At 34.7% G+C, this 16099-nt stretch overlaps 1 protein-coding gene across 1 annotated transcript in view; it reads left to right on the top strand.

Moving 5' to 3' along the window:
- LOC140151353 (4-aminobutyrate aminotransferase, mitochondrial-like) overlaps nt 1-16099 on the top strand; it is a 41552-nt gene that overhangs the window by 13795 nt on the left and 11658 nt on the right. The window contains exons 3-10 of the mRNA XM_072173663.1: nt 852-946; nt 4457-4489; nt 8931-9048; nt 12941-12990; nt 13457-13537; nt 14014-14106; nt 14317-14376; nt 15830-15893. Of these exons, the coding sequence (XP_072029764.1) occupies nt 852-946; nt 4457-4489; nt 8931-9048; nt 12941-12990; nt 13457-13537; nt 14014-14106; nt 14317-14376; nt 15830-15893 (594 nt within the window). The remainder of the gene's footprint in view (nt 1-851; nt 947-4456; nt 4490-8930; nt 9049-12940; nt 12991-13456; nt 13538-14013; nt 14107-14316; nt 14377-15829; nt 15894-16099) is intronic.

Raw genomic sequence — 16099 nt, 5'->3', positions numbered from 1 at the left:
CCTATACATGTACATACAAATCTATGCAATTATAATCATATTCATAGTTATTGCTTTTATGTACTAGATCTATATTTCAAATGAAAGTCATGGATTGTATGACTGAGAAATAGTATGCCCTGATGGACTCATCAATATTTTGGCCCTGTTATTTTCTTCTTGCTAAAGAACTATTATTACTATTTATAACAGGTTTAAAAGACATTGAACATTACAATATATGTTAAAGAGCATATGACACATCTTCTCTAAAATCAGTGGCAGTGCCACCAAATGCCCCCTAGTCAGAACTCTTGCCCACCCCTGTTGTCCCCCAGTAAAAACCCAAAATTACAAAATTTCTACTTTTTGCAGCCATCTTGCGCAAAATTGGTTAATTTTGCCCCCCCCTGAAATTCACTTTTCCCCATGCCCCCCCAAAAAAAAAAAAAAAAATTCCTGGGCCATGTCGCAATACAGTGATTTTTAGTATAGTATTCTTCACTGACTGTAATTTTTGGAAATGTTGCAGAAAAACATTACTGGATATTTGATTCTTGTATTTGTTTGCAAATTTTGTTCTCAATTATGTTTTTAACGATGTTGGCTACTTTCATTATAGAAAAGGAACAATAACCAACCCTAATTCTTGTTACATATAAGCAGCAAACAAATAATAATTTTAGATCTTTATGAATGTGCACAAGTGACCAGAGACACCTGTTTTTGTCTTACATGTCCTTTATAATTTAGTTCAGGATTTTTAGGGTTAGGATTAAAATTAAAATATGATAATTTATTATTTGATATTTAGTATTAAGTGTAATTAGGATTAGGTTGCTGTAAAGTTTTACCTATTTTGCATTTTAAAGGTTTTCACTGTTCCCCAGTAGCTGTACAAAAACTCGTACCAAATGAGTGTGAGGGACCATCCATGAAAACAGAAGTACCAGGACCAAAATCAAAGGTGAGTTTCCTAAAATGATAGAAATAGCTTATTGCTTCTAAGTTTTAAAATCTATTTTTGCCAGAAAAAACTCCAATTTTCACCCAAAGACCTTCTTTCAAGGGTGCCCGCATGCAGCAGAATAGAGTTTGGTGGGAAGCTTTATTTTCAATATATCTGTGTAACAAAAACAAATGTAAAAGTATGCATTTTTGAAAACAAAATGTTGAATGGAATCCAAAATCTTCAAAATTTGGAAAAAATAACCCATTTTTGAAAAAGGTTCAAAAACAACTTCTAAATAATAGAATTTGCATACATTATTGTTTTCCTCCAATATGCTTTTGGAAACTACCAAAACTACTAGTACAATGCTAATTTTACATGAAGAAGAAAAAACACCTAGCTCCCTCCTTCATCAATTCATAAAAATCCATTTGACAAGAACCAAAAAATTAATTTGTTGTGGCTTTACTACACATGTAGCCAGCATAAACCCCATGCAGTTTTCACATTTCAAATACAAATCAACATTGATCTTGCTTATGAAGAAATCCCTATAGATGTAAGTTTAGCATGTAAGGTGTCATAAGTGTTTGCTTCAAGTACTATAGAGGAGTACGACAAGAGGAGTGAATATGATGATTACTACACCCAAAGGGGAATTGTGGGGAAAGATTGCTGTGTCAGTGAGAAAATTGATAGCATATTGTTTGTATTAAAAGCTCCCCCTCTAATAATCCCCTCCAATTTTTCAATGATTGATAAGGGACAAAAATGCAAAAATTGCCATGCCATAACCCGGAAATAGGTGATTCTTCCCAAGTTCAGAGATGATTTTGAAATTCGCTTTTGATAAACACCCCATCCCCCAGGGAGTTTAATACAAACAATACGGTACTATGGCTGCCTTGAAGCTTAGGAAAATTAAAGGGACAAATAATGCGAAAATATGTTGGGTCAAATTAAAACACATTTTGTGTCAAATTAAAACACATTTTGTAGATACCGGTATATAGTTTTATTGTCCTTGCATCAGCTTTTCAGGAGTTCCCAGCCAGATGGACACAGCCAACTTTAAATGTCATCTGGAAAAGGAAATAAAATTTTGAGGCAACAATCATGTTTCTTCAACACATCCTCATAATTATTATGATGTCTCTTTCTATAATACTGTACATTATGAAATTTTGATGCCGTTAATATTTAGAGAATTTTGTCTTGCGCCGGCATCCACTACGATAAAAATATTGGCCAGCCCATCCATTATGACACGATATTGGATAGGCAAAAGACAAAATCCTATTTTTATTCTCATTCTTATTCAGTTTTAATGTAATTTTTATGAGAAAAAATGCCTTTTTCAGAAAAAATAAAGTTACATTTGTTAGGACATCCCCGTTGTTTGAAATGAACGAAACCATTACGAACATCTAAGCCGCCGAATAGCGTTCTTAGTTCTCGCACGTGTATTACGCGAACGCATTATCGCGCGATCATTGAGGAGCAACAAGCGTGCCATTGCTATGCGTGTGCTCGCTACCTGACTAATATCACTATCAATTATTGTGAGATATTACATGTATACACCAGAAAACCAATCAAATTATGTGAATTCTTTACAAGACGCACCCATTGAATAAGAATACACACTAAATGCACTGTTTTGCTTTTTTTTACTTCCATGCAAGTTTAGTTTAAAGCCACTGCAAAAGTTCAAGTAGACCGATAGAATGCATAATTATTGAAAGAGGTAGAAAGCTTATAATACCAATTGATGTGAACTGTTTTCATGCCTTTAGGTTGGAATAATATAATTCCCTCCAGAAGGCTTTGATATGCTGCTTTTTGACTTTGCTCAAATATATGCCAATATAAGATGATTATGCATTTGCATAAATTTTTGTATATGTTACGACGTATTTGGTTAAGGGAATTGGAAACTGGAGTGTGATTAATTTAAATACACATGCAGATATAAACACAAATAAGTTGTTTCCTTTGCTTCATTAAACATTTAATATTCTCATAGTATGGCAATATCAATTAAACCAAAGAGAAAATGGCTGTTTATCAGACTAATGGAAAATTTGTATAAGAAAACTTTAGAAATTGAAAAGCTTCATTTCTCAGAGAGGAGACCACAAATGTAGGAATCAATGTATGTTGCATTTGCAACAGGTCGTACAAAATTGGACAAAATCTTTTTATGAAAATTTGTAGGGATTTCTTGTTCATGAAAGTATCTGTATAGTAGTAAAGTAAATTTACACTCATGAAAGAATTATCGTGTGTTGGCTTAAGGCCAGAGTAATGGAAGACACATTCGTCCACGACCGAATTTGAGATTTTTTGATATTTATCAACACTAAGATGTATTCTTTCACTTGAAACTGATAAAATCCAACTTGCTAATATTTATTCGTATTTTTGCTTGATTTATTTCACTCTTTTCAACTCTAAAAAGTCACATGGCTCAAGACAGCTTAGTAAATTGGCGGAAATAATGAGTCAGAAATGCGCGAATCGCGAAATATTGTGATTACGCTGCGTGATTCGCGTCGGTGACGCGGCGCAACTCTGCGCTGTATGTCCAACGCAGTCAAGGCGCATTCGGTATGTTGTTCACGCCAGCAAATGTGGTGTAAACAAAACAAAAATTTGCAGTCAAAATGCCACTTAGATTTTGAATTAGGGGGCCTATTATGAATTTTGGCGCACTGAAATCAGACATTATAGATTCATTGGTGCAAAAAGATGCATATTTAGACCATGCACCAGATACAGCTTTTACAAGTGTGAAAGTCTTACCGCTTTAAAATTTAAGGACGTTTTGTGCATAATTTTGACATTTTTTACTAAAACGTCGATTTCTCTGAGTTCACTTTTGACAATATTATGCGATTTTTGTGACAAGATAACTCAAAAATATGCAAGCAAAGGGTAAACTTTTTGCACTATCCTTTGGAGTACATCAAAGTCTAGGGAAGGTTTTTCATTTTTCAAAATATTTGTTTTAAACAAAAATATACACCATTATGTGCAATTTTTAGCTTAATAGAGTGACAAAATGGCTTTTTTCACATGTTTTTTTCAATATTTCAAAAAGAGACGAATTTCAAAAAATAAAAAACCTTCCCTAAGTTCATGTCTCTTCTTCATGAAAAGCTAACTGAATTTTTTTTACTCGAACGGATTTTTTTCTAAGTTGTCACAAAAAAATTTGGGTAAAAAAGTGAATTTTTGTGATTTTTTCAAAAACTTGAGATTTTTGAACAAATCTGATGTCACCATGGGGTTCCTTGACTCATTTCCTTTCCAAAAATGTATAGTTTTATATACTTTGGACATACAATTCAGAAATAATGAAGCCCGAAAAGGTCCACGTTCTCTCCCATTACTCTGCCCTTAAGATGGATTACCATGCAAAGTTCAAAGTAACAAAAATATTGTGTCTGGGTGAAATGTTTATAATCTTTGTACACCATCCTACATTGATTTATTATAGTTCTTATATATTTCTTCTTTCAGGAATTACTGAAGCGTTTGGATGAGGTCACTAAGGTAAGTCAATAGTGAACTCATAGATTGACATGATTGAGGTACATCAATGGCTTATTCCATTTAAAACCTACACTACCCTTGTGGAAGATTTGGGAGATATCTTCCACAGGGGAATTTCAAATGGAATGAACACATGCAGCTCCATTTGAAACTCGCCCTCCCTCTATGGAAAATTCAGGTTGAATCTTTCTCAGATGGTGTATGAAATTCAAATGGAGCTGCCTAATGTGTTCATTCCATTTCAAAGGTATTTCCCAAATCTTCCACAGGGGTAGTGTGCATTTTAAGTTAGCCATATTTTGAATAAAAATTTAAAAATTACCATTAGAAATGATGTTGGGTTTTGAAGCTTGAGCAGAGCAGCACACCAGTCAAAATATAACTCCAGTACACCACAGGGCAACTGTAGTGCAACAAAAGTGGAAATAGATTATGTCCAATATTAAAGACTTATTTGGCTTGATGTCATGGCATTTAGAGGGGACCAGATTCATGCTACATTTATTGTGTGAAGTGGTGTGCTTGTCTGATGCTAAAAGCGGTTTTACAACTCATTTAATGCATTGTCATGCACCTTCTCTGTCATAAATCCCTCTCTTAGTTGTTGTACCTTATGTTACGTTAAAATGTCACAGATAGAAATTGAAATTAAGGTGACATAGAATATATATGGGACCCAGGGATGTACTTGGCTACAATATTTAGGTGAATTTTTGTCTTGAACAGCTGTAAGGAAGATACAATTCACAAAATGGTCAGGTTTGTTAAATTGTCTGCAATAAGTATTTCATGAATTTTTAATAAAGTGCAGACTACATGTATCAAGAAATCTGGCATCGCTTGACATTTCACGTGCTCAATATTTCTACATTGGAAGAATTAACTACTCTATTTAATTGTGAAAATTATGAAAATATTAATTAAGAAATAAAGTCAGGAAAAATAATTTGGGTAAATAAATAATTTGATTAGCTGGGGCTGGAGTGAATTTTATAAATGCAACATTCCATCATATAAATAATGCTTTGCCCATGAACCCTCCCATGTTTGCAGTTCAATAACTGGTTGAGTTCCTGCATAGGGTACTCATTATTGACATAGACAGCAGCTGATATTGATATTCATCGTCAATTCAATCAATTCGGCAGGAGAAATTGGCCGTGAAAATTCTGTCACAGGAGAGAAAATGATGATGAGGAGTTGGTGTGAATGGGTTTGTGTATAGGGTGTGTAGAAATTAAATTGCCATAGTGAGGCTGAGACTTTCAGTTGGGCATTTGTACATGTATACTTCTTTGGCATCAGGTCAAGAAAAGGTACAACTGTACAGGGGTAGTTATCCAAAGGGGGTGGGGGTGGGGAGGGCATAATGGATAACTGAATTAACCTCAAAGGCTTTGGTAACCACCCTTCCATATGGCAATTCTTAATAGTATTTTGAGAGATCAGTATACCATACCTGCCAACTGTCCCTATTTTTACTGAAACAAAAAGCATAAAAGAGAGCGATTTTACCACGTGTCCCTATTTTTGCCAGAATATGACTGTAGTAATGTATAGGAGATTCAGGAATGTCCCTATTTTCAGATTTTTGTCTCCCTTTTGTCCCTATATGTGAGGTTTTAGGGTTGGCAGGTATGGTATACAGTTTAGATACTTTGATGCAAAGTAAAACCGATGTACTCCCCATGCACACAAACACACAAAATGGTGAAAATAAATGGGTTACAGGTTTTTTCAGATCTGCTACTTGTCTTCTGTAGCCCTTTGATAACAAAAATCACAATGCCAGGGTACACTTTTTGTCCTGAAACAACTCATCAAGTCTTTATTAAGAGACCCAGGAAATAGGATGGTAGTTCAGTTTCGTTATGTATGATAAGGCCAAAGCTCATGAGTGGTTTGAAAACAAATGCATGCAATTTTTTTTTATTCCCGATTTTTTAAAAGGTATTTTGAGAAAAAAATCTTGATTTTTGCCGAATTTTCCCTGAAAAACTTAAAAAAATAAAAAAAAATTCCGCATTTCTTTTTTTCCAAATCTCGCGATTTTACAAATGCGCGCGCGAACTTTGAGACAAACCTTTGAGACAAGCCTAAATATATTGTAAAACCCAATCCATATTGTATTGTTTATGGATGAAGTCTGAGTTTGTTGTCCTCAATTTATTGTCCTATATAAATCTAAATATCTGCACTCTTTTTTGCATGTTAGCTGCTCTGGGAAATGAAGTAAAGCTCCACTTAGCTTATTCATTTATAGAGCCATAAGGACTCAATTTGAAGAAGTCTGCAAACACATATTTTATTCATAGAGCTAGTACTGTAAATGTGGAAATATTTGAGTGACATTTATTTTTGTACTTTTCACATTCCAACCAGCTGCTACGAAAATAACAATGCATAAATGTATTCCTTTTGTATATAGTTCAATGGATGGAAGCTTAGAATAGTAAATTTAAAAACAATTGAAACTGTTAAAAATTGGCAAAGCGCAACAAATTAAGCGCACAAAAATTCCCATTTTTACAGTAGTGCAGCAGGTGTAGTGATATGTCATTAGCATAAACTCATCATCAAAGAGCAAGTTCAGTGTCCTATGGAGATTTTCAAGATGTTACCTCAGGGCTTTGTTTCTACTATCTTTATAATAGAATAATTTAAGCATGTGCAAAGCAGCAAATTATTAAAAAAATTAAATACAATGTAAAAATATATAAATTTCCAATCCTTTCTTAAAATTAAATCTCTCTGCTGCGTAAGTCTATTAAGTAGAAAAATCGTATCAAAAAAAAATGCTGGCATAAGAATTATCCTGCCTAAGCAGGAATTCCTGCTTTTTTATTGTCCAAATGTCCACATTTTTATTTATTTTTATTAATTTATTTTTAGCTCGTTTTGGAGAATGTTTGCCACATTTGCTACATATGAAGCACTTTTTCAGAATTTTCCTGTTTTGTCATGCCTGAAAATGTAAACATGTTTTGGTTTAAAAGTTTTTATAACATTTAAATGTCAGGTTATGAAAAAGTCATAAAAATGTTTTTCAAACATTTTATATGAAAAAGCGCTACAATAACATTTTAAAAAATGTTTAAATATTATTATACAAACATTGGCAAACATTGCAAAATATTTTGTCAACACTTGAAATAAAATTATGTTAAATTGTTTTGCAGTTAATTTGTTTTCGTACTCTTTGTATAATGTTATATACTCATTATATATTCTGACATTTAAACGTTTTCTGTAAAGCATTTTGTGTTTGCCGGGATAGAACATACAATGTTGCAAGAAAAAATTTTAAAAGAATATTTTTTAAAAGAATTATGAATGCATATTATATAATTTCATGTCGTATACAGGAGAATCAAAGAAGAAAAAGTAATTCTCTCTCTGCTGCCATAATATATTTAATTGGTTAGTACTACAAATAACCAAGTAAGGTTTCAGCTGAAATATGCAGCTGGCTTGGAAACGGATGTCATAAACGCAGTGATTTCAAATGGTTACACTATAAGCAATAAATAATTATTTCTATAAGCACTGATATTTTATGATTTTTAAAAACAGTGGTTTATCAGCTATATGTACCATATAAATAAAGAACCATACCCTTCTCTCTGAGAAAGATTGTAGAACTTAATCCAAACAGTCGCCACAAAAGGCTTTATAGCTTAAGAGTCATACACATCTGCTACATACCATTTAGACATATTGTTAGGGGCTATGCAATAATTAAGAGCCCCCCGGGGGTAAAATTTCCAAACGGCTCGCCAAAAATCACTTGCCCCCTCGGCCCGCCAAATATCGCTTGCCTCCCCCCCCCCTCTCGGCCCGCCAAAGAATCTTTGCCCCCCCCCCCTTGCACATGCCAATTTTTTGGGATCCCAATTTGCAAACTTTAAATGGTCTATATACATGTTGCGAGCGCTTTAGTTAAAAGGCGCCCGAAGAATGTATGCCAAAAATCGCTTGCCCCCCCTCTCGGCTTGCCAAAAAAATTGCTTGCCCCCCAATTTTACCCTCCCCAGGGCTCATAATTATTGCACAGCCCCTTAGAATGTTTTGCAACAAGTTTTCAAAAAAATGTTTCTGAATGTTATCAAAACATTTTACACCACACCATTTATTGGTATTTGTGAATATTAATGACCTTATTTGCATATTGCATATTATTTACAAATCTTTGTTATTTGCACACCTTTGTGTGGGGCCACCTTAATTATGACCTACGTAATTCTAGTGTAATCCAACATTTAAATGTTTTCTGTCAAATGTTTTATGTTAGATGGGAATACATCCTTTTGGAGCGGCTAAGCTGAATAGTTCTCGAACATCTCCCTTGAAATTGTCCAGCTACGCAGAGTGAGACATGTAGAATAAATTATAACTAATCATGTAATGTCTATTTACCATTTTGTTGCATGTATGCTTTCAGAATGTTGGTGCAGTGCAGTACTTTGTAGATTTTGAAAAGAGCCTTGGTAATTACCTTGTAGATGCAGATGGCAATGTCTTACTTGATGCCTTTACACACATAGCGTCCATACCCATAGGTGAGTTGGCAATAGAAGTAGCTGGGCTATTCCATCTGAAATCTATACACCCCCTGTGGAAGACATAACCTTAATGGCACACACAGGGAGTGTGAATTTTAAATGGGGTTACCTGAATAGGTGACTCCATTTGAAATCTACACCTTCTTTGTGGGAGATTAAGGTCATGCCTTCCACAGGGGTGTATGGATTTCACCTGGAATAGCACAATTCAAACCTATTAAGTGTCCAATGTTGAGAAAATGATGCACCATTATGCTCACAGCAAATATTTTTTGGCAAGTAAGCGATCGCAATATGTACTCTCATCAAATTGTATTTATTGTATATGCTTTGAACATGTACACCAGGCACAAAAAGAAACTTGTCAGTTATATTCATCCTTGCTGTTCAATAACTTGATAATTTTGGATTATTCTGAAATATACATTTTATTCATTGGACTTTGCTTTCTCATTTGACACCCTATTTGTGAAAAACAAACAAGAATTGACCAAGATATTCGCATACCTGCCAACTACTCCGATTTTCGCGGAGTTACTCCGATTTCCCGAGTTTTAAACCCCCGAAAATCGGAGTACTCCGATTTTCTGAGAAAAAAAAATTTAAAAAAACTTCTTTTCCAAAGTTTTCGGCGACTTTGGAGAACCACTGGACCTATTCTGAAGTGCTAGGATCATTCACAGTTAATTTGGAAAATGGAAAAAAATTACAAAAAAAATTAGTTTGTTATCCTTAATATGCAAACCACTAACTAATGTTTACCTCTTCATCTAGCACATATTATAAAATGCATGGAAAACCAATGCATGTATAATATTGTGATAGATGAAGAGGTAAACATTAGTTAGTGGTTTCCATATTAAAGATAACAAACTGTAATTTTTTTGTAATGTTTTCCATTTTTTTTTCAAATCATCTGTAAATGATCCTAGCACTTCAGAATACGTCTAGTGTTTCTCCAAAGTCAACAAAAACTTTGACATGTTTTTTGTTAAATGTTTTTTTTTTTTGAATTTTTAACTTTTTATTGTGCATCATATCAGTGTCCTATCAGTCACGTAGGCCCTGTTATAAAGCCAAAAATCACTTCAACGAATGATCGTTATGTACAAAAGTATAGGAAACTGCATTTTTAAAAGCACATTTTCTATGTGAAGGAAGCATATTTTTCAAACTTGTAAAAACAAGTCCCAGAATGTTTTTTTCACATTTTTTTCAAAGGTTGCAGTCATCAAATATGTGTTGAAATTGTTGCCAGATATGGAGTATAAATCCTCCTCAAATGCAACCTTCAGAATAGGTCTAGAGGTTCTCAAGTTGCCAAAAACTTTGAAAAATTAAGAAAAATGTTTTTTTTTTTTTTTAAATTTTCACCTTTGTATTGTGCATCATATCAATGTCCTATCAGTCACGTAGGCCTTGTTATAAAGCCAAAAAATCGCTTCAACGAATGATCGTTATGTACAAAAGTATAGGAAACTGCATTTTTAAAAGCACATTTTCTGTGTGAAGGAAGCATATTTTTCAAACTTATAAAAACAGGTCCCAGAATGTTTTTCACATTTTTTCAAAGGTTGTAGTCATCAAATATGTGTTGAAATTGTTGCTAGATATGGAGTATAAATCCTCCTCAAAGTGTATAAAAAGCCTAGGGCTTCATTTTCACCTTGTTGTTTTTCTATAAAATGTGCCTAATGTGAAGGGGCTTATAAGGGTTTTTACAGTGTAGAAACCACAGTGTAGAAACCCTCTAGCTTTGGGGGGGCTCTGCCCCCTCAACCCCCACCGGGGCTTTGCCCCTGGACCCCACCAAGGGCCCTTAAGCGGCCCCTGGACCCCCAGCCAGAGGCGATACTACTGCCAGCTTTCATGCGCCTCGTTCGCCATGTACTCTGTTTTCCAGGTTTTCAATGTTGGCAGGTATGTATTCGCCTTCAAAGCCTCAAACCCCAAAATCAAAAGTTGCATTTTCAATGGGAACACATTGTTGTATTGCACACAAGCACCAGGGGCCAATCAATAAAGCACACAGTGTAACAGGCACAATTGAATCGTTAAAATTGCAACTTTTCATTTTGGGGTTTGAGAGTTTGGAGGCGCATATCTTGGTCAATTCTTACTCAATGTTCACGAACAGGGTGTCAAATGAGAAAGAAAAGTCCAATTAACAAAATGTATATTTCAGAATAATCCAAAATTATTAAGTTATTGAACAGCAAGGATGAATATAACTGACGAGTTTCTTTTTGTGCCTGGTGTATTACAATTATTTATCATATTTATTTCTTCATTAATAATTGCACTTTCCGGAAGCTCTTGCTTTGTGGAGCAATATTTATTGAAGCCTTATTGTATAAACTGCATCTTCAGAATTTTTTTAATGGCTGTGAATTTGTTTTCAAATTGTGTCACATTAATTGAATCAAATTGCCGATTTTTGTCTTCTTGCTATTTCGGTGATATATATTTCCTATATTTTTATTTCTCTTGCTGTCTCTCCCTCCTATTTCTTTCACACACTCTTGGTTTCTTTTTTCTTTCTTTTCCTCACTCGAGCACTCTCTCTCTCTTTCTTGCTCTGTGTCATGTAATGTCCATACTTCTTTCTGTTTTGTGTATGCTGTCACCACCAACAAGAAAATACCAAACCTTTCTAAATCCATCATTGGCAAAGAATAAGATTGATTTCTCAAAGACTTTGTCACGTTGTTGGTGACATTAAATTGCAGACTTGTTTGTCTGTCTCTGTTACCCCTAATGTCTGGGTTTGTGTGTGTTTTAAACACACTGAATCAGTGATGCACACATGACATAAATGCCATGTATATCAGGGGATACACAAAAACAGTGGACAGTTGCAGAATGTTCAGAATTGGTTAGAATTTTTTATCATTGGCAGTGAATTGTTTTCAAATTGTGTCACGTTAATTGAATCAAATTGCCGATTCTCTATCTCCTTGCTCTTTCCGTGATCTATCTTTGGTATGTTTCTGATTTCTCTTGCTGTCTCTCCCTTAGGGATTCAATCATGTTTCACCGTTGTTCCTCACCGTTTAACAACGATGCGTCCACATCGTCTGTGTGGTTTACCACCGGATGCGCCGGATGCACCGTCTAATTCGTCTAGTTCACATGATTCTTTCATTCGAAATGTTCGTTTGTCATTGCCACTCATCCTTACAAGAAGATAGGTGATTTTTCTGTTGATATCAGCAATAAAACTAAAGAATAAGGTGGTAATGATTTAGCTGCTGCCTCCAACATGAAAGAGTGTTTTCTCATAAGTTCCAGGCATGACAAGTTTTACACGATCACGTGCATCGCGTATGCGTAACCTTGCTCATGTATACGCTACCAGACTGTAGATTCTTCATGGATTATCAAGCTCCTGTACAAAGGTATAGGAAGAGTTGTTGAATCCCATTTCTTTCATAAACTCTCTCTTTCTTTCTCTCATTACCTATCTCTCACACTTTTCCTATGCCTCCTATTATGTCCATGCTTCTATCTGCTTTTGTGTATGACTCTCAAGAGATTGCAACATGTTATCACCACAGCAGGAACCAACATGCAGAAAAATCCATCATTGCAAAATTTCTCTAAGGTTACTTATGTTATTGGTGGCATTAATTGCATTAATTGCAGGCTCTTTTGAATGTCTTTCTTACCCCTAATTAGATGTGACTGTGTGCTCATTATTAAATCCCAACAATCCGACACACAAAAATTAAATGATGTACGAAGTAATTTCTTGTTCTCTCAATTTTAGCACTTTGAATAGTCTGTGCAGAATTACACCAGTCAATGCTTGGTCCCATCATGGCCAAATAATATAGGGGTTTCTGTATTTAAAATATTTAGTCTAATTTTTGATTTGTGTTTTATGTAGGCTACAACCATCCAGCAATCCTTGATGTTGTCAAAGATCCGGCTAACTTGGTATGTATGTGATCTCAATGTTGTTACACTGATACCAATATTCAACATAGAAGCTACTTTTCTGACCCATGTGTGGCCAAAAAAACTGGCCAACCAGCTTTTACCTTTTTGCTTAGAGCTCTAGAACGGTATCTCGCATACTACTAGATGCTGGTTCAAACCCTGCTAATGTTCCCTTGCAGTGAGTTCTACACTTAATCAAGATTAAAAATACCTGTAGTAACAATAATTCTAAATTGACTTCAACCTCAGTAACATTTTTCATGTTGGAGAAGACATTCTTTAGTTTTGTTGATCCAAATTAAATATGGTTTATGAAAGTCAAGTGAAATTTAACTCTCAAAGATATATGCCTTCTATCTCGATAGACGGAGGACTTCATTGCAATTGTTCATCTGTAGAAACTGTCACATGTATATGAGTCTAATTAATGTTTTGTTTTATTTTTGGTGATTTCCATTACCAGGCTATATTTGCCAACAGACCAGCGCTTGGGATGAAACCTACAGGGGACTATCCTGATACATTAGACAGAGTACTTTTAACAGTAAGTCTGAAGCTGTCACTAGTAATGAAGGATTTGCCTCTGACCTTTGATCTGGAATATACATTCTTTTGTAAGCTATATGATTTGAAGTTAGTGGCTGTGTCATATTTTGCGATATCCGGTTACAGATCTGTCACTGTCAGAGATACATAGTAAGAAATGATTTAGGACATTAGTGGATATGTTTTTATACAGACATTTAGAATCTACTGAGGATAAGAGTAAATTTCTTCAATCTACTTAGAAATGCTTCTGCTGCTACTTTGTCTCACATTGACACGTGAGGTGGAAAAACATGCATTGTATTACAGTTGGTCGTGTAGGAAATTTAGAGAAAAATCCCTTCTGACAAGACAGCCATAGAAAGAAGATAACATCACCTCTATAGTCAGTATTATCCAAAGGATTGGTTTATAGTTTTCTGGTATTTGTCTGTATGGAAAAAAAATCACAATGATAACGTTTCTTTGTTACAGGTTGCTCCAAAAGGATTAAAGAGAGTTCAGACTATGATGTGTGGTGCCTGCTCCAATGAAAATGCCATGAAACAAGCATTCCTTTGGTATAGGGTAAGATAAAATAATTAAACCTTATAATTATTGTGATTTGGTGTGATTGTTAAAACGATAACAGGTAAATGGCAATGGAATTGTTGGAAAGTTACTTTAGAAATTATAGATTTAATTTTAGTGGGTGCAGTATTCAGACGATCATCATTTATGTTATGATGTTGAAACAGTTGGAGCATTATGAAATTTCATAACCTTGATATTTTACAGCAAAGAGAAAGAGGTGGGCCAGCAACAGCAGAAGACATAGAAACATGTATGTTAAATAAGGTAAATATATTGGTTTTTCTATTTGTAGGGAATCCATCTTTGTACTTAACATAATGATGGGTCATGCTTAACATAACAGTTTCATTTAGCGCTTTTACAGATAGCCAGGAAATGTTGGCAAACAAAAGAAACATGAACATAATATCAATAACATGAAGATATGGATCAAATGAATATACAGTAAATCAACATTTGAAAAGAGAGATGCCTTTAAGTCTGAATTAAAAATGTTGATGTTTGGTGAGTCTCTCATGAGGTGCAATTTTAGGAAATGCTTGATCACCAAATTTTGTGTAGATCCGACAAGAATCAGAGGATGATTTAAGGAAGCCCCATCATGCACTGTAAAAGTGTTATCACGCAAGTTTCAACTGCCACTTTACTTCTCAAATCCCATTGAAGTCTGTGCAAAAGATATTGTTTTAGAATTGCCCGTGTGTCATTATTACTTAGTCGATTTCAGATCTAAAGTGATGTATGCATGAAGGATAATTCACACCTTCTGTAGATAACATAAAATGTGAAATCGACCGACATTTTGAATGTGTTTTTATTGTAAATATATCAGTCCAAATTCAAATTTAACCATACACGTTTATGCAGTGGACCCGGGCAGTGGTGTCATGTTCACTCACACAGCTGCTAACCGCAAGTTGACCCCAGTGGAGTGCTGGGAAGTGCTTAAATCATCCTCTGGACAAGAATGATTGGTTGAAGAACAAGGGTTTGTGTTACAGATGATTGAGGTCTTTAGGTGTTTTTTCATAAAAGTTCTTTCAAATTTAGATACGTATAATTTGTATAACATCATATCAAGGCAAATGCAATGTTAGTATGTTACCAGTAACAAAGTAATGATACTACATGTACTGCACTTTGGTACAAACCAAATATCCACTGTCTTGAAAGTAAGAGGCTTAACCGCAAAGCAACTTCATGGAGCAATGCAGTTTTAGCAAATTTTGCAAGATAACTCAAAGTAGAAAATAAAATGTGAATAGCTTGTCTCTAAAGTTTGTTCGGATTATATAAGGCAAAACAATTAAGACCCATAACACTGTGTATTGATATAGAATGACATACACGCAGTTGAGCGCAGTAATCTATGCTAGTTGTGCGTTGTGTAATGCGTGACTGGTGCAGGCTTATGTGAATTTAGGACTTTATTGATGCGCGCAGTAACAAAAGCTGAATAAGCCTTATATAAGCTGAACAAAATTTACCACAGCTATAACCATGAATTCCCCAAAACACAGTATTTGATAGCATTGGAACTGCAGACTGCATGTATTGCACAATGATTTGCAATAGGGCTTTCATTCATATAATGTACAATTTTCAATGGCTTCTACAACAGACATGCACAGCATTATTGATAGGAATTATAGTGAGCCTTTTTGTTGATGGTTTAAAAACATGATTATGACCTTGCCACTGTATATTCATTGTACAGGAACCTGGCTGCCCTCCATACAGTGTCCTGTCATTTGATGGTGGATTTCATGGTCGGACAATGGGTGAGTAACAAAGAATACATAACAATATATTGTGTGAGGCAAATTGTGTAAGATTTCAAAATCAGCATTCAGGGATATTGTTTACAAATTTATTTTCCCAGTGTTTTGTGCTCCACAGATGGGTCAGTAAGCATTTCAATAAACACATGTAGTTCAATTTGATGATAGCAACTCAAGCTTTTTTGTTAAATATGTCAAGTAATTCC

Source organism: Amphiura filiformis, chromosome 4 (assembly GCF_039555335.1).
Source record: "Amphiura filiformis chromosome 4, Afil_fr2py, whole genome shotgun sequence".
Lineage (NCBI taxonomy): Eukaryota > Metazoa > Echinodermata > Ophiuroidea > Amphilepidida > Amphiuridae > Amphiura > Amphiura filiformis.
Note: the sequence above shows the minus strand (reverse complement) of the source record. Positions and strands in the feature narration are given on the sequence as shown.